Raw genomic sequence first — 27,969 nt, 5'->3', positions numbered from 1 at the left:
ATCTGTTCAATAGTGCAGTGTTACCTGTTTTCTCTTTCTCATTGTCCGATCTCTTAGTATCCCAAACTTTGAATATTCTGATTCCAAGCAGTGTTTATATAGATTCTCTGCAATGTTTAGCTCACCTGTAGAGGTTCTTCACTAATTTGTGACCTGCTGCTTTCAAAATATAACATGTTTTTCATTTCAGCAAGGTGAGACTGTGGCAGATGTTCGTACCCTAGCAAATGCAACAACTGTGGACAATATACGTTCCATCTTTGGGAGTGCTGTTAGTAGGTACTGTCAATTTTCTGACCATGCTTTTCTGTTTCATTCTGCTCATATGTATAGCATGTTTTGTTTGGTCTTCAGTTTGAGAGAGAGAGAGAGAGAGAGAGAGAGAGAGAGAGAGAGAGAGAGAGAGAGAGAGCCTCTATAACATTACTGAACTCTATTGTATGAATTTTATCTTCTCCCAATTGCAGCTGATCACCTGTTGGTATTGAACTTTGGAAGGTCACATTCACAAGAAGCTATTCAAGATATCATCTCAAGATAGTCATGGTGTGTTTAAATGGGAATAACTGATTTATTTGGTAGTTAGCATGACACCCTAGTTCTCTTTCGGGAATGGCATCAAGCAACCATTCACCTGGAGAAGTGGGGACGCGTGCATGGATGTCAGACGTTTTAAGCATGGGCAGTGTGGGCTCTGCCCAGAGCCCCAGCTTTTCACGGTGGCCCATGACAGATCCAGCTCTATTCTGCAATCGTGCCCTGATGACCTTAAATAATAAACATATTGCTTTAATTATCTTTTTCCTTTAATTTAATTTTAATGTGGGTGATGTGTGCAAGTCTATTACGGACATTTTGCATAGAAATAATGTTTATGCTTCATGCAACATCCATACAAACAGTTACTTTAGATGAAAGCAGGGCCACACATATGAGAACAGTGAGGGTGTCACAGAGATTATTTGCAGTAATATCAGTGAGCTGCTGCTGTGTTAAAATATTAAAAACGCTCCTCACTATCCATGAATATTTGAAGTAAACACATTTAGAATTTGGACTAGTGTCCCTGTGCACTGTCTCTGACCTGGCTAAAGAGGGCATGAAGGAGCTGAAATTGGATCATAAATTCAAAGTTGCTGAGAACAGAGGCCCCTAAAATAAATTCTGCCCAGGGCCCCCAAAATCCTTAAGATGTCCTTAATGGATGTATTTATAAAGTATGGATATCACGGTTGATGACAGTTGAGAAAGTCGGGTAACTACTCAATGAACAACAAACAGCTAAATTACCCCTACCTTCTCCTTTTCCAGGGCCCTTGTCTATCTCCTTCTTGGCCCCAATACGAACGTTTGTTCACACTTTACTCTGATCAGTTGCCTTTATGAGTTAGAATGATTCTCCTTTTTTATGTGATAGATCCTTAGCTGTTAAAGCCCTTTCAGTCTCCCGATGCATTGTGTATTGCAGTGTGCCTCAAGGATCCCCATTGTGCCCACGTTGTGTAATATGCATATGCCGTCTCTTGCTGCTATTGTCTAATTCTTCCATGTCTCTATATTTTCTTCTGTGAATAGCTCGCAGCTCAGCCTTACAGTATCTGGCAACTCCTCTTCTACTTCTACTCAGTTCCAGGATTGAATGCCAGCAGTCTGTAAATGGATGAATGCAAGTTGCCTCAAGCTTAACAGAGACCAAACTGAGAATTTGCCCACTGGCAGCCTGCATTATGGCCTCCTCATTGGTGATGGGCTAATGACTTTGGGGTCGACACTAGGCTCTAAATCTTCTGTTAAAAAAAAGCCATGTCACAAAGGTGGCTACCACATGCTTCAGCATGCTCTGCAACAGTGGTGTTTCACAAAATCTGGGTCACGACCTGCTGGTGGGTAGTGAGCCGATTGTTGGTGTGGCGGCAAAGTCCGAGCAAAAAATAAAGATTCCTTTAATTTAAATTCTGTGATTATCTTGTCAGATTTGCCAGTGTTCCAAAGACAGAGGTTACATGTCATGCTATGTCTTCCGATCAAATTGCTGATTTTATGGCAAGGCGGGAGGCTAATATTATGCAATATTCCTTTATTGCCACCACCACAGCAGCATATTTGAAGCTTCTAGAACTGAAGAACTTAGAACACACAAAACATTCCAAAAAACATAACCCCCCCCCCCCCAGCAACCAGTCCTCTTCCTTCTTTTATTGCTGCTGCTCACAGAGATGAGTACAGTTCATTATTATTTTAATGCTTTTCGGTGAATGATCTTTGTTTTGCGTCCTTTGGAGGCTTGTGGTTTGTACTCTGCTTGGGATTGTATGGTTTTGTGTGTTTTTGTGCTGTTGAATTGATTTTTATTGGGGTAGTTTTCGGATACTCCTATTGTTTTAGGTTCGTTCGACTTTTCGGACACTTCTTTGTTTTTTTGTTAATCTGCCACGTTTTTCCTGTGCCCGTGTGGTTGTGGATCAATGTTAAATTAATTCACCCTTGTTGTCTCGTCTACGAGAGCTGTAACCGTTTCTTTCTAACGGTGTGGCTCGCGGAGATGTTTCTATGGAGACGTTCACCGTGTTTTTTGCTCTGTCCTCCACGCGGCTCCCTGGCACGTGTGATCCTTCTGTTTGACCTTTGCGAGCGTGTGCTCGTGACGGTGCACACTTTTGTGATTCAGGCTTTATGAGCGGGTTGTGTTTTTGTAGCGGGTGCTGACGTATTTTTCCATGGTGGCACTTGTCTTTTTAACGAGCTTGTGCTCGTGGCGGTGCACACTATTGTGCTTGAGGGCTTTTGAGCGTCTGGGGTTTCTTAGCGGGCGCTTCCTTTAGAATGTTCGGTCCTGAAGGAATTTACTCAGCGCATATCGCTGCTGTTCAGTTTCATTGCCAGAGCGTTCTTCTTTTGGTCACTCCTTTCTGCGCCTACTGTTTATTTTAAAGGATTTTAAGTTCTGATTGATATTTATTGTGGGTGATCTCATTTCTTTAAATAGGTATTTTGTTGTGGCTTTGTTTTTCGCCTTTAATTAATTTCTTTTGAATTGTCAGATTTTGTAAAATTTTATTTGGTTGTTCTGTGGTGATTAGAGTTCGTGAAGAGTCCTATTTATATTGGTGTTAGTTATTTTTGTGGAACTGGATCAAGAAAGGAACTCAGCTGAGATTTCACCGGAAGAGAAACTGAATAGAGCAATTGAAAACATTACTTGTGAGGTATCTTTTAGAATGGAGAAGAAGTTGGAATTACTTGCCAAGAAATCTAGTGTTCCTGATGAGGCACAGTTCTGGTCAGCTACTGAGGCTGAGGTGGCCAAAAGATCAGCCAGAAAAGCTTCACGCAAAAGGAAGCATGTTACAAGCAATGGTGGCTTGTCTAAAAGAATGAAGTCTACGAAGGTAGAACATGTTTGCTGTGGAGACAGCCATATGGATGATGCTGTCTATGTGTAATCATGTTTGTTGCATCACACAATGATTTTTATTAACTTTTGTCTTTATTTGTTATGTAATGTAATTTTGCATTATTAATTGAAATCATATTGCATCATTGGTATGATTTAAGATATATCTTTTATAACTCTAATTAAATAAAATTCAAATCTGGTTTTATAAATACTGTGTACACTGAGTTCCCATTTGAATTTGTTGCTGTTGTCTCACACAATGATTTAGTGTAATATTCAGACTGCCTAGAGTGTTTGTATTCAAATTTATGCTGAGGGCATCCATGAGGGGCGAAATGAAGGCTCTCAAAGTGGTGCTACTAAGAAATTGAAAGGACTTAAACACAAAGTGGTGGTTTGTGACGAGTCCTCTGGTAGTGCTGAGGTGAAACTCAGTTGCTCCTCAGATTTTGTTTCTTCGGAGGAGGTTTATGTAGATGTGGCTTTGGCAAAGGAGAGTAATTTGGAAAAGGATGATGAATCAATTTTGGATCCTTTTGGTCACTCTATGTTTGACCCTCTCCTGATAAAACATCCTTTGTCGCCCGAATAGTCCCCCTCTGAGCATGTGGCCCAATATATTAAGTACTGCATTAGTAGAGAAATTCCCAAAGAGGTGTGAGTTAGATTAAGATCTGAATGTCCTAGACCCTCTCTTGATAATAAGGAGGTTGCCACACCGATTTGGACGCAAAAATGATTGCTTTTATTGCCAAAGTGGGCACGACCCTAGGAAGGGTCTAGATAAAGGTTTGAGGTCTTATCAAGACAGACTCTTGGATGTTGTGGGTCCTTTGTCTAAGGTCTTTGATTTGGCTGAGTAAGCCTATTTAAATAAGGAAAATGTGGATGTTGAGGAATTACGCTAATGGATCCAGAGGGCTATTTGTCTTCAGGGTAATTCCCATAAACCCCCATCCATTGAGAGAAGAAAGGGTATTTTATTGAAGATTGACCCTAAATTGGCAGGGAAGGAAGAGCTGCTTTTATTAAAGATCTTTCAAGATATGTTGGTGCTCTTAGTTCCCTCCAAAAGTCCCAGAAGGATATTAAGAGTTTTTCAAGAGCGTGTTTTTGGTCAGGCCGGAGAAGGTGGAGGCGGTTCCCCTGTTCTGGTGAGGGCATCACTAGAGGCTGCTTTACTCATGGATTTAAAGGTTTTCAAGGACAACAATCCTACCGTGGAGGTAGATCCTTTCCGCAGAGGAATACGTTTCGAGTAAGAAACTTTCGTGGGGAAAGAAGAGGTAGAGGCTCAGTTAGTAAGTCAAAGCCTTTCGAATTTCCCCTTAAAATTGGGCCGCAGACTTGCCCAATTCCAGCAAAATTGGTTGGTGATTACAAGGGATCCTTGGGTGTTGGAAACTGTCCAGGGTTGTGGCCCAAGAGGTTGGTATTTCAGAGGGATCAAGTAAAGTTGATAGATTTAGAGATTCAAGAGTTGATCGCAAAAGGAGCTGTTGTGAGAGAGTTGGGTTTGAGCAATATATTTCTGGGAGAGAAGAAACTCAAGGGTATGCGTCATGTCATAAATGTGAGGGAGCTGAACGATTGGGTGGTGTACCATCACTTCAAGATGGAAGGGATGCATTTATTAAAGGATGTGCTGCAGAAGGGCGATTGGATGACTCGTCTAGACTTGAAGGATGCGTATCTGAGAATTCTGATTTGGAAGGAACATCAGAAGTTTTTGAGATTCCAGTGGAAAGAGAGCTTGTGGAAGTTTGTGTTTCTACCTTTCGGCCTATCCTCTGCACCATGGTGCATTACAAAGGTTCTTCGCCCAGTGGCAGCTTATTTGAGACAGAGGGGCGTATGTCTGATTATTTATCTTGACGACATATTGATTATGAATCAAGACAAATCTGTTTTGATTTGTCACACGGATCTGGCTGTAAATCTGTTGGAATTTTTGGGATTTGTTGTGAACAAAACGAAGTCTCAATTTGTGCCAAATCAGCAAACGCAGTTCTTGGATTTTGTGATACACTGTGGAAGGTTTTTTGAGTTTACCAAAGAAGAAGTTGAAGAGGATAAGGAGGGAGTTAAAGAATACTCTGAAGTTAGATTGTGTTTCATTGAGAATGTTAGCCCGTATTGTTGGACTACTTTCTTCTACTATTCAGGCTATTTTTCAGGGCCCTTTACACTATCGGGCCTTACAAAGGTTGAAAGCGTTTCACTTAAGGAATGGTTTGAGGTACTCAGAGAAGATTTGTCATTCCTTGGAAGCGAGACAGGAATTGGATTGGTGGTTGAGAAATATGGAGGCCTGGAATGGGCGTGCAATTTTTGAGAGAATGCAGATCTTGTTATAGAATCGGATGGAAGGCTGGGGTGCAAGTTGTGGTTAGTTGAGAACTGGTGGTCGTTGGACCGATCAGGGAAAGAGCTTGCATATAAATTGTTTGGAATTGTTGGCAGGATCTTTTGTTACAAGATATTTTGCAGAGAAGAGTGTGAAATGTTCAGTGATTTTAAAGATGGACAATGAGTCAGCAGTTTGTTATGTCAACAGGTTGGGTGGACCTCATTCAGAGGGACTGGCGGAGGCTGCAAAAATCTTTTGGGAGTATTTTTTGAAGAGTGGTCTCTGTTCAGGCCGAACATATTCCGCGTTTGTCTAACTCTGTTGCGGATTGGTTCTTGAGGAATTTTAGGGATTTGAGCGAATGGATGCTGGACAGAGGTGTGTTCAAGAGGTTGAATTGTTTGTGGGGTAAGTTACAGGTGGACTTTTTTGCGAACAGGGTGAACCGTCAGGTGGATATATTTTTCAGTGTGCGACCGGATCCGGATGCGGCAGGGATAGATGCTTTCCTACAGGATTGGAGGAATCTTCAGGCTTACGCGTTTCCTCCTTTTGCCATGGTAAACAGAATTTCAGGAATGATTCGCAAATGTAAGGAAACGGGGGCTGTTGTGTCTCCGTTGTGGACCTCGCGAGGTTGGTACCTGATCATGTTGGAGATGTGTGTAGATCTTCCAATTTTGTTGCCCGTTTTTCAAGGGATTCTTCATGGACCTCAAGGGGAGGTTTACAGTCTTGTGGAAGCAGGCCAGCTTCAGTTAGTGGCTTGGAAACTTTGAGGAGAGTTTGGGAAAAACCAGGACTTTCAAAAGAAGCTTCAAGACTTATTGAGGAGTCATGGGCCCCAGGAACTAGGAAAGCTTATAGATTATCCTGGGGAAAGTGGAATCGCTGGCGTACTGAGAGGGGTTTTGATCCCGTTTCAGCGGATTTAGTTCCAGTTTTTAATTTTTTTTCTGAGTTATTTTCTAAACGGTCTAGCTTACAAGACAGTGAATTTGTATAGGTCTGCAATTTCTGCAGGTCATGTTCTAGTTAGTGGTTTTTCAGTAGGTCAAGATATTTTGGTAAAGAGGTTGATGAGTAGCATTAGAATTGCTAAACCCCCTGGGACAAGGTATTCGGTTCTATGGGATGTTTCAAGTGTTTTGTTGTTCTTGGAGTGATAATTGTGATTTGAGTCTAAGAGATTTATCGTTTAAATTGTCTACTTTGTTATGTCTGATTTCTTACCGCAGGGTTTATGATGTTAAGGCTTTGGAGGTTTCTTTTAGATATTATAACCCTGAGCGGATTTGTTTTAGTATTAGACGGAGGACTAAGAGGAATTCATCTACAATGTTCTATCCTTATTTTGAGGAGAGAAGGAAGCTGTGCGTGGTTCGTTGTGTTAAGGAGTATGAAAAGAGAACTTTGCTTGTTAGGTCCTCTGGTGTTGATCAGTTGTTGATCTCTTTTAGGCATCCCCACAAAGCGGTCTCTTCTCTCACCTTGGCTAGATGGGTGAAGGAATGTTGGTTAAGTGTGGGGTGGATGTGAGTATGTTTGGTGCACTTTCTGTGAGAGATGCTACTTCAAAGGTGTGTATGGTTGGGGGTAGTCTTCAGAACATCTTACGTTTTGCTGATTGGTCTTTTGATACTGTGTTTAGACGTTTTTATTTCAAACCGATTGATAATGCTGATACTGGTTTGATTAATATGCTTTAAACTTGCATAATATTAGCTTCCGGTCTTGCCATAAAATGTAGATTTTCCACAGCCTTGATGGGCAGAAAATTTGGATTTTATTAAAGACACAGAGGCTAATGTTATCCCACCCAGAGTTATTACCCTGCCCTGATGTTGTTTTATCTTTTCACAGCTGGACAAGTCTAAGGAGATTTTCTGATCGTCGTTGGATGTTTTCGTAGTTGTTCTTGTGGATTTCAAGATGATTTTGCACCGCTTAAGGACATTTTAAATTGACTATTTCTTACTTCCTATGTTCGCAGCTCATTAAGAAGGAAGTGGACTGGTTGCTTGGGGGGTTTTATGCCTTTTGGAATGTTTTGTGTGTTCTAAGTTCTTAGGTTCTAGAAGCTTTGAATATGCTGTTGTGGTGGTGGCAATAAAGGAATATTGCATAATATTAGCCTGTGTCTTTAATAAAATCCAGATTTTCTGCACATCGAGGCTGTGGAAAATCTGCATTATTCTTTTAACATTGGGTAGTGGTGTTTACTTTTATTTCTCTGACTACAAAGTGAGAGGAGTTTGTAATTTTAATAATGTGACAACCTTGCTGGAGTACCGGGAGTGTGAAAGGAAATACTGTGGGATGTATTTGTTTACAACACACACAAAAATGTAGATACCTGCAAATTAACTGTAGGCATTCAGCCGTTAGGAACGCAAAAATGAATCACATTGTTTTGTAACTCCGAAGTGTACTGGAAACTGAGATTTTAATAGGATCAAAACAAATCCAGATACTTTACTTGCTGCTGGAAAATTATATATATTCACAGAAACCCCATTTCCACACATTGCCAATTGTGTGCTATATATTTCTGTGCAGGTTTAGTTGCATTTTCAATGGAACGTGTGCTGTTTGTAAATGGCAAGCACTACCACAAACTGCTTTAGTTACATTCAAAAATTGCTCTGCCTCATGTCCATTAAAGGTAGGTGGGTCATTAAAGTTTGTTCTAAAAATATGGTCACGGTTCTAAAAAGTTTGGGAAGCACTACTGTGGAATGGTCTGACAAATACTCCCCTTGTTACTTACTAACAAATGTAAAACAATCTTCCAGGTGTTAATCACAGCACAACTATACTATGGCAACCCCCTTTAACATCGGTCTCTCAAAATATCTGATGCAACAACTACAGATGGCCCAAAACACTGCTGAATGACTCTTAACTAATATTCCATGCCACCAGTCAGTTGCGGTTCATCTCAAGCACCTAATCTTTCCACCTAGGCCAAGCTCATTACATTCAAAGTTATGTGTAACACTGATAGGGCCCTCAACAACAGAGATCCTATTTACATGCACAAGCTCATTCACCTGTAACTCCCTACTTGTGGTCTGCACTCTACCGAGCTTCATGTTGCTTAAGTTCCCCCCCTCCCATCAGATTTTCCAGACATGGGCCCTTGGAACAGTCTGCCATTGTCTGTTTGCCTCTGCTCAGCTGAAATATTTTTGAGACAGCAACTGAAAACCTGGTTGTTTCAGTGCTAGTGTATCTGTCTTCGTCTCTGTTCTCTGCCTAGTCTGTCATTATCCAGTTGATTCCTCAGCAACAGGACATCCCAGTTGGGGAAGCTGCGAGCTTTACAAAAACAAGTCCTAATCATAACTCCTCTATGCATACTCTCTTGGTACTGATTTTAAGGACCCTGCAGAAGTTCCGATTGATCTGTTACACTGGGTTTAGATAGTTTTGTTGTGGCCTCGCTATTTTTGTACTCATAACGTGTTTATGATATTTTACTCTAATCTTGACCAAGAAGAGAGCTAGGGCAGGACAAAGCCATGAGTACATTTGTGGGTGATGCACGGAAATAGAAGACAAGTGAAGTGTAAGGTGAGGCGGAGAAACTAGAGAAGGGGAGGAGGTAGGGGAAGGAAGGTGGAAGAGTCTAATATCATTAAAACCTTTGCAAAACATATGTACATTTCCTCATATAAGGCATCCGACACTTCAGTTTCAGAGTGGTATAAATGTTGTGCTTGTTTTATGCTTAACTTCTTTGGCCTACGGATTGTGGCTATCTTAACTTCTTTCTTTTTGGGAAAAACAGCTGTATTTGTAGCTTAGACGTTGGTTATTGGATTTGGTGAATCACCATGCTGCACAGCGGATGGATACTTCTATCCTCAGATTACTCATTTTGTGAATATCCCCAGTCACCAGACAGAATCCCACAGCTCAAAAAGTAGTGCTTCTATGCCCCGGTAAGTGATGCTGTATGACTCCTCGTATAACTCCACTTCACTCCGGAAGTAATAAGTGGAGCCACATACAAGTGCCACCCATGTGCAGTGACGTCGGGTCCATTCTTTCCACTCTTTCAGATGCAGATCAGGAACTCTCCTCCTCCTCTTCACTTAGTGAAGAAACTTTTCCCCCTAACTTCTACCAGTTTGCAAGGGAAGACGTCACCCTCTAAGGGAATATGGTTTAAACCTTGTAGGGCCTGTTACAAACCGATATCTTTGACAGAACTTGAGGAGTTGTGCTTCTAGTGTTGGGTTTGGTGCATAACCCCAAGCCTGCAACCACTGTACCCAGATAAATCTGAAGGCCATCCAAGAACGTAAAGCGAACTCTGTGTGGCGAAACACCGAAAGACTCATTACAATTCCCACTCCAAGTTGAAGTCGAGAGTGCGGACCTGCTGCAGCTCTCGAAGTCGAATCCGTGGCGGATTTTCTTTCCAGTAAAAGTTTTGGGTAAGTCTAAGAAGAAACATAAGAAGTCTAAGCAGGACTGAGCTCCTTCCCGCCACTCTTGTTCTCGACAGAAAGCACGAGGGCATCACCATGTGTCCCGGTCTTGCCCCCATTTCAGCGAGGAACAGATTCCAACTTTGGTCCCAATGCACGACGAGTTCCCAGGTCTGTCAGCGACGCCGCAGCACCTCTTTGAAGCCTTTCGAGAGACCACGATGTGTGTATTTGGCATGCTTTTGGCTCCCTCTGACGTACTTTTGAGCACAGGAAGCTGCAGAGACCTATAGTCTGGTTACTACTGGCATATCTGTCCTCAGCGCTGCCTGTGCCTGTTGAACCTGCTTTCGGCATTGGTGCAGACTTCAGATGTGGTGCCGAAATCTGCACAGGTTCCTCTGACATCTGTGCTGGCACCACAACTATATGGAGACGACAATGAAGGGGATGAAGAAGAGGTTCCCCAACTTATCATGAAGACAATTGGTATATGGATCAACAAGATGCTTCTGGGTTGGATACCTCGCCCAGCACTGGGTTAGTTTCTCCCCTGGGCCAGCAGAGGAAGAAAGTACTACTTTTGCAACTGTTGGTCGGCTGGATTCTGAAATCCTTGACCACTTCCTCCCAGTACCAGCACACCCGTGTGGGCTTTCGGCACCAGTCTGGCAATTCACCCAGCAGTTTTGCCCTTTTGTAGGATATGCTAGGGGCTTGGCATATCACCAGTTCAGGCCCCAACCACATACTGCAGACCTCCCATTTCCTTTGAGATCAGGCTGTGGCACACTAGACAATGACCTGACCATCACGGGCAGTGGCCAGCCCCTCGGGCAACGACTTTCAAACCTCTCTTGTGTGCCCTTCGAAGCAGACGGCATCCTTCAGTGGTGTCAGAACATCACATCCAACAGGTGAGTTCTTCAAATTGTCCAACGTGGCAATGACCTGCTATTCCTTTTTGACCCACCGCTCCTGCCAGCTACAGCAGAGCAGCTTTTGGCATACCTTCTGTCTGTTTTACGCCAGGAGTGCAGTCTATTTTGGCTAACGAAGGCATAGAAAGGGTACCAGCCTCGGAAGTGGGTACTGGGTGTTATACCTGCTACTTCCTTGTGTCGAATAATAACGGAAGCTCAGGGCCTTTCTTCCCTGAATCCCAGAGACTGGATGGTGGTGTTGAATGGCTATTTTCATATCCATGTACTGCAGGCCCAGAGGCGCAACCTGCAATTCAAGGTGGAATAAGTGCACTTTTAGTATGTTATGCTCTCTTTCAGGTTCATAGTACCCCTTGGATGTCCACAAAAGTATTGCCAGTGGTTGCTGCCCATCTTCACAGATTGGGCTTATAACTTTTCTTTTACCTGAATGACTGGATGTTGAAGGTGGGCTTGCCACAGTCATATGCAGACCACCTCCAGGTGACTGTGAGCCTCATGACATCAATTGGGTTTTCAGCTAACCTGCCAAAGTCACACCGGGCTTCTTTGCAAAGTTTCCTTCGCAGAGTCATCCTAGATACAGTGCACTTTCTGCCCTTTTCTTTGGACCAACGAGTCCAGGACATTCAGGATTTTGATCCCGATGTTTCAGTCTCTGTCCTGGGACTCAGTGTGGACGGCTCTGAGCTTTCTTGGTGTGCTAGCCTCCTGCAACTCACCCACCTACGCTTCCCCGTTCTGTGGAATGGCCTACTTTCCATTTTAAAAAGTCTACGTTTAGGAGTCTGCACAATCGCTATTCCAGTTTCCTGATGAGCTCGCTATCTGAGATCTGAGGTTGCAGACAAGCTTACAAAATAAAATTATGTCTGCGTGTATGGGTGGCACTTATGTATGGCTCCGCTCGCACCTTCCAGAGTGAAGTTCGATGCGTAGTTGTATGACACCACTTACCTACACGCAGGAGGATTTTGAATTTCCAGATCCAGTCTGGCATATGCGTACATTTACAAGGTGAGAAATCTGCAATTAAACAAAATAGTCACCAGAAAGAGCATTACCGTAGATAAGTAACTTTTTCACTTTGCATACAATGAATATGGCAAGAACCCTACCTAAGAAAGCTGTACTTTAAGGTTTTCATCATTGAGCATGGAAAATAATTTGAAATGGTTTACTGTGCTGTATTATGGCACATGAACATGAGAGATAGACTTGTGGGCTGGATGAAACTCCTGCATTCTAAATACTCCAAGTAATAATGGGAAGATTGCGTTCAGGGAATGGGAACTTGGGAAAGGCATGATAGATATTGATCCTCTTACCTCTGTTGTTTGCACTGCTGGTGGAACCATGAACATGAAGGGTATAGGCCTAACTGTGTGCAATGCTTTTGTTATTATCTTCATTTATTTTCAAAGATTAAAGTGCATTAAATATACAGTTACCCAATATATTGCCTAAGTTTAGTAACCCCTCCATGTAATTCACATTGGAACTTCTCATCTTCCTATTCCGACCTGTGTCCATCCAGTTCCAGTCTTCCCAAAATGAACCTTTTGATCGTATAGAGGCATTATTATCAAATAACGTAATGCATGGTTCCTCAGCATCCTCTACAAGTGGATTTAAACATTCCTTTGTGCAGACCAGAACCCTACTCATTTCTTAGGACATCCTCTTCTTTCATCCAGTGCCTTTTCTATCCTCATATCTTTCCTATATCCTGTCTCACCAACATCAGTCCCAGGTAGTATAACATTCCACAATTCTTGATTGAAAGAAAAAAAAACTCAGACAGTATCACATATCCCTATAATAAACAAAAATAGCAAAATAAACAGCTTTTTTATTTTTCAGACCATAGAAAAGAGGGTATTGTGGCAAAGAGGATAACTGTCCAAGTACAGCATGAGGAACATAAACACACACACTCAGACACATACATACGCTCTCTCTCACGCACACTCTCAGACACTCGCACGCACTGATAATTTGTAATTTAAAGTTCGTATGAATGCAAGAGATTAGTGATACGGGAAATCAGGTCAACATTTTATATTAAATATAATTCATTACATCATGCTTGAATAAATCACAAATTTCTATTCGGCTTTACTTAGTTTTATTGTTTATAAGATGTGATACAGTTGTTTGTAATTTATATATTGGCATTAGAATTCATTGGCTTTTGTCTCAAAATTGCACATGGTGTTCATTTTACCAGTTGTAAGAAGCTGGCTCTGTATATACTATACCAAAATAAGGTATAATGTGCACAGAGTCCAGTGGATCCCCAAAGGCTTAGAGAAGCTTAAATAGATCACACTAAAAGCTCTATTTGTGGTTGTGTGGTCAAGCTGCTGGGCTTATCAGAGGGTTGTGTTAGGGGGCAAGGCTAGCGAAGCCATTATGGCGGACACAGTCTGAGTGAGCTCTGTAGATCGCCCCGCTCAATCAACACTTCTCCTGCCGGGGATCTGCCGTGACCAGAGAGGATTGGATTCCCGCAACCCCCTGCCACCGACTCTGCGCACTAACCTGACCTCCTTGCCAGGCGGAGGGTTGCTGCCCTGGTTGATGGTCTGGGCCTGCGACCACACTGCAGACTACTACATGGCCGTATGCGCTGCCCTTACGCCTGAGTGAACTGAGGGACAGGGCGTGCTGACTGCGGTAAAGGTTGCTGCCCGGTTGAAGTGAGGCCAAAGTGCAGGGGAGTGAGCCATGGCATCCGTATCACCACAGCGGTGAGGAGCGGGATATGGGTGAGGATCGATTGCCTGGCTCGGAAGTGGAGCTGCCTTGAGGTGTGGACGGCGGCGGCTGCTGATTTTCGCTGCCGTGACTTCTGCACCCCAACTGGGACACACGTCTTGCCAGAATAGTTTCTTTATATTAAAAGCAGCCCGGGGGCATGGACTGCAGAGCCCAGGGAAAGCGGCTCCATTTGGGCTGACTGAGACCCATGTAACTGGAAAACAGGAACTTGACATTAAGTACTCTCTGCTGTTTCTGCGAGTTGCGATGGAAGGGAAGACCGATTTCTTTTGGACTGGCTGGACTGCACAGGATGCTCCACAAATGGCAAATCTACACACATGGGCACCCCCAATTCAGATGGAGCGGGATTTGGTGCCAATAACGATGTCCCAAAACAAAGCGTCCTACCCTAATGGCTGTCCCTACCTTGGAACAAATGCTTATGGAATGCAGACAGGCACCACAGTCTGCAGCGGCAATGGGTGAACATGATAGGCACTCCGGGATGGATGATGACTGACCGAACACTCAGTGATGATGGCTCTTCGATGACGTGCCCTTGCAGGACTGACTCAGCCCCCTCCCCCCGCCCCCCATGGACATTACCTCTCAGACAGCCGATAACATTGTTTGACACCTACTATTAATGCCGATCACATTCTGCAGTCTTACTGCTACTCCTACCTATCCCCTAAACTGTCATCCTTGTCTGTATCCATTAGGTTTGTTGTACCTTGCAGGTATTATCTAAATTATTCTGTTAATTGAGAATACAACTTCTGGTAGCCGTTATCGCCTCTGACCGTGCTTGGGGGATGGGACAAACCTCGTATACCTATATGCTGTGTGGGTCCTCGGACATATTGTTTTACTGTAGCGGTGAGACCGCCTGCTGGCACCTTTGCTATTCTCCGATAGGTTACTGCCTAATTGCTGTTTCTCGATTGAAGTTGTTACTTGTTTGGGTGGACTCGTAGTGTGTCTCTGCTTTTTTGCTTTTTACAAAATTGATGATTGTTAAATTGTGTTTATTTGTGCGCTATGACCCGTGCCCTCACCAGGCTCTACTTAACACATTGCATAACTCATGTTTCTTGCCCGAGACTCATCGTCCCTACTGACGATACACTGGCACCGGGGGGATGACCGACTTCACCAGCTACTCGTGGCACACTTTATCATAATGACGTGGAATGTCAGATGCATACAAACACCATTCCGTTGCTACTCAGTATATGCTTACTTGAAAAGACATTCAGTACACGTGGCACTATTGCAGGAAACACACCTCACACAAATAGAAACCAATTGACTACAGCTTTGATGGAGGGGTCAGGTCTATGCCACCAATTTCTTTAGTTGCGCCCGTCGAAAACTACTCAGACCCAGTATCCCATTTACAACAGACGACACGATTATAGACCCTGAGGGCTGCTATGTGATAGTGCAGGGACGACTAGACAGCCGGCCTGTGCTGCTGGTTTCCATCTATGCACCAAATACGGACTAGGTAGCCTTTTATCATGCACTTTCACACACTCGCTCTCAGTGGAAAGACCTACCATGGTTACTTGGCAGAGACTTTAATAGCATTTTGGACACTACTCTGGATTGATCCTTTCCTCCACTACCTAACACATCGGCCACCACTAATGCCCTTATGTTAACTGATTGGCTCCAGCAATGGCACTTAGTGGACACGTGGCGCCACCGCAACCCGGTAGTACAAGTCTATTTCTTTTACCGTACTCCACACAAGTTACATGTCCATATTGACTGGACTGAAGCCACCCAGTCACTATTCCCCTCCATATCATAAATTGAATATTTAGGGCGCACAAACTCTGATCACAATTCCCAGCTACTATGTTTGCAATGGGAAACCATAATCCCCCCTCGTTTCTATTTGGAGGTCTCAGCCAATGCTATTAGAAGACCCTACCTTTCGAGACTAAGTGGGCATGATGACTGATGACTATTTTCAACACAATGCAGATACGGCTTCCACTAGCTTGGTTGAATGGGATGCATTTAAGGTGATGCTGAGGGGACATTGTTTGAGCGCACAGTGTAACACGAGGCGCAGACTTGATCACGACATGACTAGTCTAGAACGCAAACTTTTAAATCAGGAAACCCATGCTGTAGACAACCCGGAAAACCTGATTACCCTTACTGATGCACGGCGGTACCATGCAGCCTTACTGGAGCTTCTGCACAGTCTAAACTAGGCGGCACACTCAGCACGTATGCATGCCACTGCGGACAAGACAGGACGATTGTTAGCATGGTTTATCTGCCAAGATCAACCCCGCAGGCCCATTACAGCATTGCGATCCAGCACAGGCACACCTCTATACACCCAAACCGACATACATGAAGAGCTGCCCCAACACTACACCTGAGTCAATCAGTCAGTCACTGACTCCAACCCTGACAAATACAGATAATTCTTTGCTAATCTCACTGTTCCCACCATTCCAGCCACAGTGCGACTGGTATTGGATGAACCAATAACCTTGGCTGAAATCCAGAACGCAATTAAGGCACTGGCAAATGGAAAACCCCGGGACCAGACAGTTTGCTGGCTGAATTTTGCAAGGCGTACATCGCTCAGCACGCCCCGCTACTGCTCAAATTGTATGGCGAATCACATTCTTTGGGAACTCTTTCAGACTCTGAGAGCAGCAACTGTCATATCTCTGCCTAAGCCCAATAAAAAACCTCAACTTGATGGCTCATATAGGCCATGCCTCTTAACACCAATTAAAACATTTTAGAAAACATTCTTGCAGATCGCCTGGCTAGACCTTGGTGCACCCGGACCAAAATGACTTTGTCCTCACACGTAACACTACCTTAAATCTCTGTTTCTTCAGGATCAGGAAATATGCCCCCCACTAACTGGCCACAATCTGGCTGTCTAGTACTACACCTCGAGAAGGCCTTTGACTCCCTAGAATGGGATTATTTATTTGCTGCATTGGCCCGAAACAGAATTGGCAATCGTTTCCTTGGGCTGGTAAAGTTGTTATACATTAATTCATCAATTAGAGTCAAAACAGGACCCCTCTTATCGGCAGATATCCCTATTCATGGAGGCACATGCCAAGGCTGCCCACTGTCCCCAATACTGTTCTCGCTAGTCATTGGGCCATTGGTGTTAATGCTAGGTCATTAAGGGGCCCTATGGGCAGTTTCGGTCGGCGATGGCCTACATATTGTATCCTTATACGCCAATGACATTTTATTATACCTGTGAGATGTCTGCAATGTTCCCAGAATAATCGATTCCATACTAACGCAGTTCTCTGATATCTCAGGCCTCGGACTCAAATGGGCTAAATCGTGCATATTCCCCTTCTTAGAGATGAGAGGTGCGCGACTGGACTGGCAGCAGCACATCTTTAGGTATCTAGGCATACAGATATACCATACTGCAGCTGATTTGTTTGATGGTAACATTACGAGAGCGCTGACGACACTGAATGCACAGATGACTATTTTGCGCACACTGCCTTTACCTGTCATGGGAAGAGCGTCTTTACTTAAAATAGTGGTATTATCTCTCCTCCTTAATTTTTTTACTAACCTTCCCCTTTATATTTCAGCCACTTTCTTCAGAAATTTGAATAACAGACCCGAGACTTTATCTGGAACTCATCTAGATGTAGAGTGGCCCGAGCTAAACTTTGCAACCCCCCCACCACTGGATGCCTAGCAGTCGTACAATTTGAACACTTATTATTTGGCCGCCCAAATGCAATGGATTGCGCAATGGTTGTTGGGTCATTACTTATCTGACTCAACCACAGTCCGCACTGGTTGGTCCTTATGCGAAAAAACACACATATTTCATCCTTGCACGAAACTGCATTCACCGGAACCGCTATTATTGCATGTAGCACACAAATGTTATCGTAGGTGTTCGCACATTACCCGACACATTCTGCCTTATACACCAAGACTGGCATTACTTGGCACTCCTGGGACCACGGGTTCAATCACATCAGTAGAGCTGACGACCTCACACGCTGCAGGCTTACACACGCTAGGCGACCTATTCAAGGATGGCACATTAGCAGCATACTATATATTGATAGATGACGAGGGCCTGCCCCCAGGGCAATTTTTAATCCACCAATCCCTACTTGCTACACTTCAACATCATTGGGAAGATTTAACCCTGGAAGATCCGACACACCTCATGATGCAATATTGACAAGATATGGGTGAAGGCACACATATCACACGCTGGCTTGTTGAGTCTATGCGTTTCCACACTACCCCAAAACTCCATACCCTGAGATGTCACTGGGAAGCAGACATGTCTCGCCCTTGCACTGACCATGAATAGGCTTCGCTTCTTGAAGGTCCACAATATGTCCAGCGCAATGCCCAATTTAAACTCCTACATTACTACATGGAGCTTACCTCCCCCTGCTTAGATTAATAGATATTTCGGAAGAATTGATGCTGCATGCCCGCGATGCATGTGTATAGATGCTGACTTGCTCCACAAGCTGTGCACATGCCCATCCCTACATGCTTACTGAAAGGCTATCACTGCAGCTTGGCTGCTTACACTGAGCACCCAGATTTACACCACTGAGAGAAATGTCTGCTTGGGCTATTTCACAGAAGCAAAAAAACATAAGGCGACCTCCCGTTTTCTAGATTTGGGGTTTATTGTAGCCAAACGCCTTATAACCAAATGTTCGCAATCCCCTACTGTCCTGACATTTGTGGCCTGGCAGTGCTCAAGGTGCAATTGGGCTCAGGCCAAAAGTGGGTCGCTACACATAGAGGACACACTCTGACTGCGTAAATATCCCATTGCCACACACTGGGATACTATCCTACTTACCTTTCAGTCCGCCAAAAAAGAGGTGGCGTCTAAGGCAACGGATGCCACGCCTGAGAACACCGTTGTCACTACTTTTGTGCAGAACTGAGACTCTCCACCCTCGTCACTCTTGTGTCAACACACTACCGCCTACACCTACACATCTACCCGCCACACTTCTTTCTCTAGATCAAATATCACTGCTATAGGGCATAATCCAATATGTTTACATGATGCTCCACAACAGCCATGGAGTCAACAGAGGCTGAGGTCTATTTTGTTATATGTTATATTGTTACAGTCCATTGTTTGCCGTAAAATAAAAATCTGAACAATGTTTTGGTACTGCACTACATATACTGGGACTAGCCACTCCCACATCTTCTCTACCTCCTTGTTTCCACACATGTCAACTTACAATTCAACTCATGCACTCATCTTTGTTCACTTGCCCACATGTTCCCATTGGGTAGAACATCAGTCGCCACAAATATGCAGTCCTGAGTGCCTTTCTTAATCTTGTCGTGTCTGTTTTTTATGTCATGTCTTTCTATGCAGTAATATACGTTGTATGATACAGTTAACCTTTGCTTATATAGGTCTGTAAGTAGAACTATGATGTAATTCATCTTAAAAGCAGGAAAATGTTACTCAATAAACAGATTTAAACAAAAAATCTGAGGCCTGTGTTAAGCATTTATTGTACACAATCAGGCAAAAAATGATTACACACCCTCAAAGACTGAATCCAAGATCAGTTGTTTTGTATAAAAAGTTATTACTTTGTTATTATTATTTTTTTTAGATTTAAGAGGAACTCAGTTGCAGGTAAGTAACCGTTTCAGAAGTAGTGATACTTCTCAGAATGCAACGGGAATTGTTTTGCAAGGCAGTATAAATGCTTTGCAGTAATAGAAATATTTTTGTATTGTCAATCAGAAACAGAACTTAGCAGTTGTAAAAGATAGTTTCAATGCAAAAGGAGAAATGCAATTGTATGGAGTGAAAACCGATCTATACATTAACAGGTAAGTACACAACTTACTCTTCCAGTCTTCGGGGTTGAGACCAACACTGGGCAAGGTGTTCTTAACAACGTTTTAAGGTGTTCTTATCCTTCATGGTAAGGTTGGAGTATCTGGTTTTGTTGTGTTTAAATACTTGTTGTAGGTCATTCTTAACTAGCGTTTCGAAAGTATCCAACACTTTATGGTATAGGTGCCATGTATGTACTTTTGACTTTTAACCCTTGCAGGGTGTTTTCCTTCTTTTCAAAAGGTTCTGTCATGATTTTATCGAAAAAGTGTCAATCTCAATGTAAACATGAATTTGTATACACTCACTTCCGCCTCTAGGATGTTTGATGTGTATGTTGGCACAAATGAAGTTCCTTTTTCTAATACCCCGATCTCATGGCTATTCAGCGGAGTGGAGGAAATGTTAATTACTAAGCTTTCCTTGTTGGTTATTTTTGACTCCGGGTTACACGTTTCTCCATCAGAGACTCGGAAGGTGCCCCTCCTTTTGCCCCTCCTGGTTCTTCGTTGCCTAGGTGTCCTGTTCCTAAAAAAGGAACCACAGATGAAGATGTGGTAGTCGAGGTGGATGGTGTGGCTGTGATCAATGCAATGTCCGAACTGGGATGTTCTTTCCGACTCGCAGTTCTATGCCTGCGTTTGTTGGTTTCCGAATCACTACTAGCAGGCGATGTGTCCGCTTCAGATGACTTGTTGGGAGACCTGTTTTGCCTTCTTCTGGCATACACTTCAGACCAATTGTATACCTCTCCCAGTTTATAATCAATAGTGTCCCTGTGAAATTTGTGGACTTTTCGTTCATTGATTTCTTGGGTGTGTCGAGATAGTTGTTCATTAATATCCATCAGTACCTGTGACCATTCATCTGTGCTTAGTTTAGTAGACAATTCACTTTTGAGTTGAGTGATTTCAATGTTTAATTCCTCCCAAGATTTTTGATAGTTCTTCTATGATTAATAGAATTAAATCTAATGAACATTTGTTCAGAATGCCATACCATCGTTCTACAAATTTTGGATCATTTTTGCATAACGACAGTTTGAGTGAAATTCTTAGGCCTCTTGGAATGCGTTGTGATATTTTATAAGCGTACTGGCATGAAGGCGTTGACTGATTTCTCGTTTCGTCAGATAAATTAACTGCTTGATATTGCTTTGTACTGTTCCGGATCCCGTGGCGGTCGTCTCAATTTTGCCTATCAAAGAGGTAATCCTTTGGGCTTCATCCTCTCCAAAAGCAAAAGTGTCTGCTCTTTTGTCTGTGAGATTAGAGATGTCTTGATAGGACATGGTGAAAAAGGGTGCTGTGATTCTGGTTTAGCGAAAGAGAATGTCACAAAGTTAATGAATCATGCACACCTAGGTATACTGTTTGACCAGTGTTAATCGATATGTCAATTTAGTGGGCGTGCGTAGAGGTATCGTCCTCTAAACCAAGGCGTAACAATATCACTTAAGTTGCACCTCCCTTGTCGGGAAGTGTCCCTCTGTGCGCACTGCTAATGATGCAAAATTCATAGATTCATAAGATAACCATAAAAGTTCCAAAAGTTCAAATCAAAAGTTTTTTAATTGATTGTATGATGACTTCTGCTCATTGTCTTCATCAGGTAGTCATATCACTTCACAAATTTATTCAAGGGTTATTCATAATGTTGAGAACATCTAGATGCAAACGATTTTCTTCTCTTCAGAAGTTGCACACACCTTGTTGTTTTATAAAAATACCAATTAATTTGAAATGTAATCAGTTTAAGGCGGTAGACTGAGCACAAAATGCAAATGTTCACAATGTCCTGATGGGATTACTGAACCTGCATACGTCTTAAGTGTTTACATATTTCTCATATTAACTATGCCATTATTTAAAAAAAATGTTAGTAAGTTTAATAACCCGTGTAATGATGAATTCAAAGTTTCTTATACAGGCTGCCACACTAATGTTCTGATTGTGAGCTTACTGCAATCCTACGTCAGTTAGTTTTTTACAGAAAATACCAGAAGTGTATATTTAGGCCTGCTTATGAATTGGAACTCATTACCTAGAAAATAGGTTTCCTCGAGCAAAGCAATTGCGGATTTAAGATTGTGGAGCAGCAGATGATGAGACCTCATTTAATTTGATCTTGCAGGCCATTAAAATTTTTCATGGCATAACAGTTTGAGAACTTAACATCCAACCCATTCTCATCCCCCATCATACCAGTGTATATATATGTCACTCCAGGGTGGGAACCCAAACCCTAGCAGACATGAAAAGACACGTATCAAGATGCAAAACCATAGTCCTATTCTCGACTTCTACCCCAAACCACAGTGAGCGAACCGCTGACTACTCAATAATGAGGTGTCTGCTGCTCTTACATCCCAACTATTAGTCCTAAATCATAACTGTGTCACCCAGATATCTGCTTTCCTACCCAGATGAATTACAAGACTGACAATCATATTGTGCCGCCCATGTTTCAGCCCATCTCCAGGCAACCGATGATTCGGTGAAGAAGATTCATTTGCCCTCCCCCACACCTTAATTTGGCGAGGAAGAACAATATTCACTCAAGTTGCAGGTCTCTTGGATTCCTTTTAACTGACGTGAATGATTGATGTTGCACTGCTAAGGTGAATTCCAGACCGATCAGCAGTTATGCTCCTTTAATTCGTAACAGATTGTGCTGTATTATTCTTTGAAATGTATGGCCCTTATAATTGAGCAGTGTCTCAATGAGTGGTCTATGAGATGACCCAGTAGGTGGAGGAGGACAAGTGACCCTCTCATCTGGAATTAATTTTTCTGAACCCTTTTCCCACTATCTTACAAAGCAAGTCATCAAAAAAGAACTTCACACAGTGCCCCTCTGTCTTGTCCGGGAGGTTCACTACCCTGCTGTTACTCGGCCTAGCATGCCGTTCAGTTTCTCCTGCTTGAAACTCCAGGAAGCGAATCCTCTGTAGTAGCTCAACACCTGACTTGCTCAAGACCTATGCTGGATGCTTTTCCAGAGCCGTTTGGCAAAGTCTTCATTGGTCCTTTGGGGAACTGGCATCACAGGGGCCACATCCTGCCACCCCTACTGTGGTACACTAAGCAGATAGGAGAGGAACTTTCAATCTTCGCTGCAGCTGGCGTTAGAACACTCACCCCATACTCTAGTACCCATCACCCACCTTCTATCACCACTCTGGTAGCAAAAGACTCAATTGCAACAGATCTCCCTTTTAATGGGTGTGTTCCAGTGCCTCCACTCATAGTGGGCGTAAAACATCTGTTGCCTGTCACCTCTCCAGTGCGGGCCATTTCTCCTCACTCTGAAAGCCATCTGGCTGCACAGTGCCAGGTCCCTCGGTGGAGGCCTTGTTACGGCATATTATTGACTGTTGGTGTTACACTGGGCAGATGAGGTAAGGCTTCCAAAATGTGCCCATGCAACGCTAAGAAGCAGGTCACAGGATCACACAGCCACGATCCACTTTGTTACCTCTCACTCTCTCAGGGACTGACTTCCATGCCATCCAGAGACTGATGGTTCCTGTATCTGCATGATAAATACTGGGTACCAAGGTAAGCTGACGCAGCAAACAAACATTACTTCTCTATTTGCTGAAGATATTTTAGTGTGCCTGCGAAACCCTCAGATGCAATTCCCAGAAAGCTGGGTGAAATCAAAGGTTTTGGTGTCTCTCAGACAAATTGCCCACTTTGTGGGCTGCTATCACTGATAGCCCACCGTTTGCCAGTTCCACTTATGTAGTGACGACACATAACAAGAAGGACCAGCGGGGTTGGTTTCCCTGGTAAACATGCTGTGCCAAATCATGTATGTTTGTAATAAACGTTTATGAGAAATCTACTGATAAAAAATAGTCTACTTAGATTTGATAGCCATCATCCAAGAGTACTTGGGAAAACCTATCATTTGGACAGTTTTTACGCTTTAGACGGAATTGCTGGGACGATGATACATTCAAAGAACAGGCGGGTGGACTTTCTTACAAGCTGACAACCTGTGAGTACCCTGCAAGAATCATAAAACGAGCCAAGAAACGAGCAATGAATAAAAGTAGGAAAGTGCTCTTGGAAACACATCCTAAGGAACAGTCAGAGAGGCTCATGTGTGTGACCACGTTCACACCAATTTACAAACACAGTGAAAAGTATCATCAGGAAAAAGGTATTGCCCCACATAGAGGATTCAGGGGTTTCTCTTTTAAACCCCACATGGGACACGTTTGCTCTAATGTGATAGTGATATTTAGCAGGGAGAGTGCAAATGTGCATGGTTCAAACTTGTCTCCAATTCCCTCTTCCCTTCCTTTTGTAAGGGCTGTTTGTGCATGGTGTGTGTGCAGTTACCCTAAAGAAATATTTAGGAAACTAATCAGCATACTGACTTGGCTAGTGTAGTAGTCTCCAAAGAAGAGTAAAGGAGGAGGTTATGAAGTGAAATTATGGGTCTATGCCTACCTGACTTTGAATGCTACTATCTTGCATTTATGCTCCAGTATGTAGTGTTCTGGATGGAAGAAGGAATAATTACAGATAAGATGGTAGTAGATGGGATGTATAGGGATAGAACCCTGGACGCACTGCTTTTTAACTTGCTCCATTACCTGACAAGACGTTTATGGATATGTATCCATGAATCAAATAGGGGACCCTTTAATTGATAGAACAGGTGTTCTGGTAGACCTCTTGTGACATAGACTGTTCAATCAGAGTGGCTGAAATTGTTATGACATGTCAGAGGGAATGAGAAGCAATTGACATTGTTATTGAGATGCTAAGGATTCAACATAACTACTGCCCAGTCCCTGCGCTACCAGAGATTGGAAACTGCAGCTGCAAATACTTGAATCTCCTTCTGAGACAGAGTAAATAATTAAGCAACATGTAGGTACTGGCGTCTGGTGGGAAACGTATTCCCACACTGAACTAGAGCATTGAAAACTGATACGATGGAACCCATAGTTGGTGCCAGATTTCAAATGTAGAAATAATGTGATAAAAAAAATTCTGAAAAAGAATTAAGAGACAATTTGCACACTTGAAAAAAGCACCCTTTAAAGTCAGACTTTAAACTGTTGCAGTTCAAGGTGCTACCTCGTCTGTTCACATTTTTTTGCACATTGGTGCACATTTGTGTGTTATATACACCTGTTAATTTGTAGGGTATTTTGCTTGAACACAGTGACTGATGACTCGTAAGTTGGTTCTTTTAAGTAATAAGATATTGGGCGAATTTGAGTAGGGACAACACCTATATAAAAAATGAAGGGTTGTTGTGTAGGAAGAAAATATACTCCCACTACCCACTCATGAAGCGTATTTGATTTTCGCCTGAGCAGATCAGGTCCTGTTGTTGTTTATGCAGTTCAAGATTCAACATAGGAAATACATAGCTACTATGCTGCTGCACCAGTTTGATGATATGTTCAAAGGTAAGTATCTTAAATGTAAATGTTCAGACAGAAAGAAGCAGCAAGGTTAATTCCCACTGCACTACCTGGTCTGGTCACTGATATCTAATCACATGTGTAATGCCCACCTCAAATGACCAGATGCCACATGGCCATAAATACAATACAATTGGAGCAGAGTGATGAGAGGCAATACAAAAAAAAACACAAAGTTTAGTTGCATAGACTAAAATAATTCTTATTCAAATTCTCTTGATTGTGCCTTGCAAATCTTTTTATTTCTTATGTTCTTCGTACAAAGTGCGTACAGCCAACGTGTTTCACCCCTAACAGGGCTTCTTCAGGGCAAGAGAAAAATTGTAAGCACAGTTGACATTTTTCACAATTCCAGAAGCTGGTGGCGGTTATGTTCAATCAAATCCCTGGTCTCAGACAGATATGTGCCAATTCCAATTTATTGGCAACCTTCGTGCAGATAACAAGGGTCAAGCGCAGCTAAGCACATGTAGTTGCATCAAGCAAATTTCAATGGGCAAGTCCTTCCCCATAATACTCACAATTCCAAAAACGTTCTCCGTGTATGGTAAAGGTCTACTATCTTAAATATAAACAGAATCAGATATTGTTATTCTATGTGAAATGGTTGCAACCAGTGATGGAAGAATACAAGAATGCAAAAAGAGATTTTATAGAGAGGCACATTTGCAGATGATAGTGATGGTGATTGAGACCACAGTGTTTGCCAGCTGGGGATTCTCCCACTCAATTCCGATTTTGGTACATATCAAAGCCCACTGTTGGTTCCTGCCTCGCTAGGCTATCCATTCACTGAGATGCTTAACATTGTTTAAGTGCTCCACATACAGGGGTTCAACTCCACCCCTGAGTGAGTATTGCCCTTCATTTACACGATGGTTGGATTCCTTGGGATGACTGGCCTCGAGATGTCTCTACACCGTTATTGTCCTGGCGAACCCTTTTACCCGGTTGAGGTTCTAAATGTTTTTGACTATTGAACAGCAAGCAAACTTCTTTTGATCCGTTGGAACAGTATAATCTGTTCAATTTGTGTGTTGTAAAGAAACGAACAAAGATTCATGACATTGCACTTATTTGTTTTCACTGTGGGTTTGTTGTGGTTGTTTTGCAATTTAAAGTTTAAAAGATTTATTCTAGGTAGCTTTATTGTTGGTGTGTTGCAGGATCTTTGATTTGCATGGATTGTATGCAGTGGCTTAACTGACTATTTAAATATGCTATACATCAGTAGGAACCATTGTTTTCCTTGATAGCAGAGAGGCACAACACACATAGTCTGTGTATATTTGTTCACAACTATGTTTGTATGTGTTAGCAGATAAAAGCCAGGCCTGTTGGCTTTCCTAGTATTTAGAGTCACTGTGTTTGAGCTGTATACATTTTACTGTTGCCATCTCAGATCTAGCATGAGAAGGGTGTGTGATGGTCAGCATTTTAAAAAGAGTGAAGAAGGGGTTAGATTTAACCCTTGCCTTTGGAGGTTTGTAGCTAGCTTGTTGATCCTCACTGCTGGAAAAATGATGGCCTTTTTTTGACGCTAGCAAAATCTAACACAAGTGTGCACTTGATTTACTGCTTATCTGTGAGAAATGTAAAACCCTCATACCTCTTGTTCAATCAGGGATGGTGTGCAACCCATTTGAGATGGGAGTTGACAATTCATAGGCAAATTGCTCAGCTGACCCCATAGTGTGCCCTGAAAAGGGATAGGTAATCCTTGAAAAACTAAAAGGTTGGATTTTTATACACATTTACCCTAAAATAATTTACAAATTCCCCTAGTTACCTCCCTCACCAGACATCAAGCCACAGCGTGTAAGAGGTAATGAGAAAAACAGTGCAAAAACTGTACAAGTTACGAGGCATAGTTGCAGATTTTGCATATTTTTGCTTAATATTAGCCGTGGCAAACGTTAATTGGATTAATTTATATAGATATCTTGTATATGTGCTAGAGTCAAAAAATATTTATGAACTGACAAAAACAGTATAGAGTAATAAATAAAGTAATTAGTACATAAACATGTAATTTTGTGCTTCTAGGGAACAGGAATTACAAATCATAGGTCATATAAATGGTGATAAGTCACTACAGTGTGTGTGTCATTGTCTCTTTATATGGAAAGGTAGTTTTATGGAAGACTAAACCTTCTTCTAGGTTATGGTCCTCACTAAATTTACACCACCATAGTGCTATCTAGTTTTATTTTCAGAGAGTGAACCAATGCTGTAGTAAGTATAACGTATAGAAATGGTATTCATGTTAATGTCCTCGGCCATGCTTGAATGTTTAGGACCAGCAGGGTGTCAAAAATGTGGTGAAGAACTAAAGGTTGACATCCATTCCTTGGATTATGGCCTTCTCATGTTCATACATGGTTATTTGTAGTGCATATTTTTGTTGTGGTAACCTGAGGTAATATCCTTTCCACCCTAAACGATTTTTGGGTTCTTTAAAACTAAGTAGAAAAAGCTTAGTGTATCAGTCCAGGAAAAAAATAGGTTTGTTTTAATGAGTACAATCTGAACCACATTGAATTTATCACTGAGAAACGATTCAGTGTTGGACATGAGATCAGCTTTTGGGGAATTTAAAGGCCGTTTTCTATTGGCCAGTGCTGTAGGATCTCTTAGATATTATTACATGCATCCTTGAGTCTGAATTAATATAGAATTCTCTAGAGTTGAATGCAGAAACTATTTAAGAGTATAAATTACATTTATGTGCAAAATCAGT

General features: G+C 42.4%; 1 protein-coding gene across 3 annotated transcripts in view; it reads left to right on the top strand.

The window, feature by feature from the left end:
- MLH1 (mutL homolog 1) overlaps positions 1-27,969 on the top strand; it is a 388,689-nt gene that overhangs the window by 138,819 nt on the left and 221,901 nt on the right. For all 3 annotated transcript variants that reach the window (XM_085607539.1, XM_085607537.1, XM_085607538.1), the window contains one exon: positions 191-279. In XM_085607539.1, coding sequence (XP_085463665.1) covers positions 191-279 — 89 coding nt within the window. The remainder of the gene's footprint in view (positions 1-190; positions 280-27,969) is intronic.

The sequence above is a fragment of the Triturus cristatus genome, chromosome 5_2, assembly GCF_964204655.1.
Source record: "Triturus cristatus chromosome 5_2, aTriCri1.1, whole genome shotgun sequence".
NCBI classification, from domain to species: Eukaryota; Metazoa; Chordata; class Amphibia; order Caudata; family Salamandridae; genus Triturus; species Triturus cristatus.
The sequence above is the reverse complement of the archived record's forward strand: the minus strand, read 5'-3'. Positions and strand labels throughout refer to the sequence as shown.